General features: G+C 45.9%; 1 protein-coding gene across 2 annotated transcripts; it reads left to right on the top strand.

The window, feature by feature from the left end:
- The first annotated feature begins 1,257 nt into the window (after nucleotides 1-1,257).
- On the top strand, nucleotides 1,258-4,351 carry LOC147906363 (pentatricopeptide repeat-containing protein At2g13600-like). 2 transcript variants are annotated; one of them, XM_087378259.1, is made up of 2 exons: nucleotides 1,258-1,929; nucleotides 2,009-4,351. In XM_087378259.1, the coding sequence occupies exons 1-2, from the start codon at nucleotides 1,750-1,752 to the stop codon at nucleotides 4,079-4,081; spliced, it is 2,253 nt and encodes a 750-aa protein (XP_087234385.1). In that variant the 5' UTR covers nucleotides 1,258-1,749; the 3' UTR covers nucleotides 4,082-4,351. The 2 variants fall into 2 exon arrangements, with proteins under 2 accessions (XP_087234385.1, XP_087234393.1); XM_087378267.1 differs by lacking the exon at nucleotides 1,258-1,929 and having other exon boundaries at nucleotides 2,176-2,333; nucleotides 2,465-4,351.
- The last annotated feature ends 590 nt before the right edge of the window (nucleotides 4,352-4,941 follow it).

The raw sequence follows: 4,941 nt of genomic DNA, 5'->3' as shown, positions 1-4,941 counted from the left end.
CTGAAAATATATTCCATTAATTAGTCGCAAGGGGGGGGGGGGGGGGGGGAGTGGTATAAAGGAAGCCAAAATATTTTGCCACATGTCTTGATGGCATGAAAGTTGATTCTAGCACGTTCTAGATTCTTCGTCGTCGCCTTGCGCAAAGTATAAATCCCCAGGGGCTGCGAGGGGAGGTGGATGGAGAGGGAAGGGAGAGAAGAGCGAGAGGCAAGGGGGATAGAGAGAGATGGAGTGAGATGGAAGGAGGAGAGAGATGGCGAGATGGCGAGAGGGAAGTAGGAGACGTGGCCTTCGATCATAGGCTTGGATTGGGACCTGCGAATGCAGGCTTGCGACGATTACTGAGTAGGCCCCCACGATGCTGTTTATTCCTCATTAGTATTAGATGTAGCGCGCATTGAAAAAAATTAAGGTAAGGTCTCACGGCCATTTGCGAATGATAAGCTTCGAATTAAGGCGGCGCCCTTAGAATTCTCGAAGGTTCTACCTTCGAGAAATTCTTGAGACTCGAGTCCTTTGCTTGTTCGCAGGCTAGCGAGTGAGATAGAGACTGAGGGGAGAGAGAACATGCAGAGGAGGGAGAGGGGGAGTGAACGAAGGGAGGGGGCATGAAGGGAGATGGAGGAAGGGGGCGGGGCTTAGAGGAGGATATGGTGGTGGATGAGGCGGAGCATGGTGATTGCTCACGATTGCACGCAATAGGCAGCCTCTTAGGCTCACCCGATCCTCCCCCTCTCTCCCTTGCTCAACCCACTCCTCTCAACTGGTTGGGAATTTTCTACACAAAATTAGGAATTCTTTGGACTTGATTCGGGTGGAGAATCCCTAGCAGATAGCTCGCTATGAATTTTTGAAGTAGGGTGACCCATAAGTACCCAAGGTACTCAATATGAGAGTGAATGATCGATTCTTGAATTGCTAATCAATTCACCTTGCATACTTGGATTGGCTTTGAAATTTTGGCTAAGTCTTAACCCATGTCTTGTAGACCTTCTATCTCCTCCTTTCATTCCATTAACCTTCCATCTCCTCCTTACTCCCAAAGTTGAACTTCCATCTCCTCCATTCCATTGACCTTTTGCCCCCTAAAGCTGCCTCTTGTCTTTCCACCTCCTCCCCACTCAAAGCCTGCCTCTCGTCTTTCCACCTCCATCTTTGTGACACCTGGCAGGCTCTCCTCTAAGGTGCGAGTGTCCTCTCGCTTTTATTTTTCTCCTCGTGTCCTCTCGCTTTTATTTTTCTCCTCGTGTCCGTGGTTAATAGTTTAAAGCTTGCAAGGTCTTGGCCTTCGTTACTCATCCTTCAGCCTCATTAGCGTAGCCCCATCTATGCTTCCTCTCGCATAAATTTCACGCCGAGTGGCAGCAGCATCCTCCAGTGCAAAGTCGAACTTTGGGAAAAGACAGAGAGCTATCTCCAAACAGAAATGAATTGCACAGGTGCCCGTGCCAATAACCGCCACTGCCAGCTCGATCAGGGTCCCAATGGCTCGAAAGTCAGGACGCGTCAATGAAATGTGAAGCGAGCAGAGCCGGAAGTTACTACCCGGTGGCAAGAATTTTCCGTTTTGAGAGTGGCAAGGGTTCAGGATTTTGGAGGGTGGGAGCATGTGTGATCATGGATAGTGTGTGGGTAGCAGCATGGCACATTGAAGATAATCACAAACCCTCAGCGCGCTTGCTTGCTCGATGGAGGAGAAAGTGCCTTGAGATGAATAATCACAATGCCCATATGAAGTAAGCAAGCATGCAGACACGCGCATTTCAATGGGAGCCAAGCCCCGCTGCCCAATCCTCCGCTTTCGAGCGTGAGGCTGTCCGACACAAGCGACAAACTTCTGCCACAGCAGGAACCTCGAGTACCGAGCGCTTATGGAAGGAGTACTTCGCCGATCCGTCCCAGTGGTTTGACAACCGAAACAGCAAAGTACGTGTACGACGAGCTTAACTCAATCATTTTTTAGCCCTAGATTGAATTCTAACGAGTTTGTTGTCAATTGTAATAGACACAACCAAGAGTCCCAGATTTCAAGCATAAACTCACCAAGGAGTCGCTATGGATAGACGGCTTGTACAATCCAAGTTGGCTTAAAGACACGCTCCAGAAAATGGAGACTGCAAATAAGGGCATGCACAGCCCCGTAGAACAACAACTGCGAGAGCTTAGCTTAGAGGAGGCACTCACTTCTTTGGAACGCATGCCCCATCCGCCTTCGGTTGAAAACTTAACATGTATCTTGCACAAGTGCAGAAAATACAAAAATCCAGCGTATGCCCTGCGCTTACATTCCTACCTCCGCAAAAGTGGGCTGGAAGCTCAGAAGTCACTCGGTAACTACCTCGTCCCAATGTTGGTGGATGTTGGAAGTATATGTGATGCCCAACAGGTTTTTGATAGGTTGGTTGATCGGAATGAGTATTCCTGTACTTCTCTCATCACAGGTTATATTGAATGTGGGCAGGTAGAGCAAGCCTTCATACTGTACCAGAAAATGCAGGAGGATTCCGTACATCCTAGTGGGTTTACCTTTGTGGCCCTACTGAAGGCTTGTGCTATGCTGAACGATACAGAAAAAGGCCGAGAATTACATGCTGAGATTGCGAGAAAGGGGTTGTTGGAAAGAGATCGTTTTGTTGGTAACACCTTGGTTGATATGTATGCCAAGTGTGGCTCGCTTGCAAAAGCCCAGGAAGTGTTCGACAAACTTCCAGTTCGAGATGCAGTCTCGTGGACTGCACTCATTGCAGGGTATGCTGAAGCTGGCCCTGCTCAGGAAGCACTGAACTGTTTTGAACAGATGCAATTGGAAGGCGTTTCTCCAGACGCGCTCACATTTGTTTGTAGCTTAAAAGCTTGTGGCAGCATAGGAGCCATAGACAAGGGCCGAGAAATACATGCCCAGATTGCCACAAAGGGTTTGTTGGAAAGAAATTCTTTCATTGGCAGCGCCTTGGTTGATATGTATGCCAAATGTGGCTTGCTTGCAAAAGCACAGGAAGTGTTTGACATACTTCCAGTTCGAAATGCAGTGACCTGTAATGCATTAATTGCAAGGTATGCCAAGTGTGGCTTGCTTGCAAAAGCACAGGAAGTGTTTGACAAACTTCCAGTTCGAGATGCAGTGTCCTGGAATGCACTAATTGGAGGGTATGTTGAACATGGCCATGGTCAGGATGCACTGAACTGTTTTGAGCAGATGCAATTGGAGGGCATCTCTCCAGATGCTGTCACATTTGTTTGCACCTTGAAAGCTTGTGGCAGCATAGGAGCCATAGACAAGGGCCGAGAATTACATGCGCAGATTGCGAGAAAAGGGTTGTTGGAAAGAGATCCTCTCGTTGGAAGCACCTTGGTTGATCTTTATGCCAAGTGTGGCTTGCTTTCGAAAGCTCAGGAAGTGTTTGACAAACTTCCAATTCGAGTTGTTGTCTCCTGGAATGCTCTAATTGCAGGGTATGTGTATCTAGGAGAGAGCGAAAGCGTTTTTCTTATGCTTGACAGAATGAGAGCAGAAGACATAAAACCAGATGGGCTCACATTCGTCAGCATTCTTAGTGTATGCTGTCACGCAGGTCTGGTGGAGAAGGGCCATACATATTTTGAGGCCATGAGCAAAGACTATGGTATCACTCCAACTATTGAGCACTACACTTGTATGGTTGATCTCCTTGGCCGTGCAGGACAATTAGACAAGGCAGTAGTGATGATAAAGAGTATGCCGTTCAATCCTGATCTTGTGTTGTGGCTTACTGTATTGAGTGGCTGTCGAAAGTGGGCGAATGTGGAGCTTGGAAGGTGGGCCTTTGAACATGCAGTGGATTTGGATAAAAAGGATGCTTCAGCTTATATCTTGATGTCTAACATCTACGCAGATGCTCACATGCAGCAGGATGCTAAGCAGGTTGAGGTAATGAGACTACAAGAACAAGCATGGAAGAAGCCAGGACATAGTTGGTGGAATGATGGTGGTGGAATTGTGCATTCATTTTTTGGTAGTGGATACGGGACATCACCAAAGCAATTTCATATATGCAAAGCTAGAAGATCTCTCTTTCAAAATGAGGGAAGAAGGATATGAACTGGATTTGCTTTGGCTGTCCCAGGACATATCTGATGATCTAAAGATGCATAGCAAGAAGTCGGCAATCCTGTAGTGCTTTGATTAATATACCCAAGGGGGTACCCATACATTTTGTAAAAAATTCTTCAGGTTTGTAAAGACTGCCATTTGGCTACAGCACGTATATACAAAGTAGAGCAGTGAACTGTTCTTGTCTGGGATGCTAAACGCTTTCATGTTTTAAAAACAGAAAGTGTTGTTGTGGGGATGTAACATACCTAGTTCCAAAACAACAAATGGTGACATGTCTAAACATAATGGGGAAGATCAGATAAATAGTTATTGTGACATTTTTTCTTTTCATTTATGGCTTTATGGTTAGAATGTTTGCATTATAGGACTCCGAGATTATTGTTTCTTTCAAAGGAGGATTAGTAAATGGGTAATGCTGATGATGATTCTTTTCATCGGTCTAATTATAGTCTGATGATAGCATGAATCTAATTGCCTTTGAAATGTATGGTTGCTAAGAAACAAATGACAAGAAAGGTTGTGAGAAGTCCAAAGAGAGCACTAAATGGATCTTTGCATGGATGCTTAACACTACCGCTACCAATACTTGATCTCGGGACATTGGTACGTGAGGATGGATGAAGATGTACTGTGGTACATAAGAAACTTGCTTATCAGAGAATCCTATGCTATGATGTTGCTAATAGGGTTAACCTCTTGAGGTGTTGGGGACTTGGCCTTGGGAGGGATAGTAACTTGAGGAGATTGAGAGTACCTACCGATGGGTTGGTCGAACATGTGACCTTGGTCAGCAACATTGATATTCTTTTGCAAATAAGTTCCTTGAGAATGATTTGTTTCATATA

Source organism: Dipteris shenzhenensis, chromosome 1 (genome assembly GCF_047967505.1).
Source record: "Dipteris shenzhenensis isolate YYH24624 ecotype China chromosome 1, Dip_SZ_1.0, whole genome shotgun sequence".
Taxonomy (NCBI): domain Eukaryota; kingdom Viridiplantae; phylum Streptophyta; class Polypodiopsida; order Gleicheniales; family Dipteridaceae; genus Dipteris; species Dipteris shenzhenensis.
The sequence above is the reverse complement of the archived record's forward strand: the minus strand, read 5'-3'. Positions and strand labels throughout refer to the sequence as shown.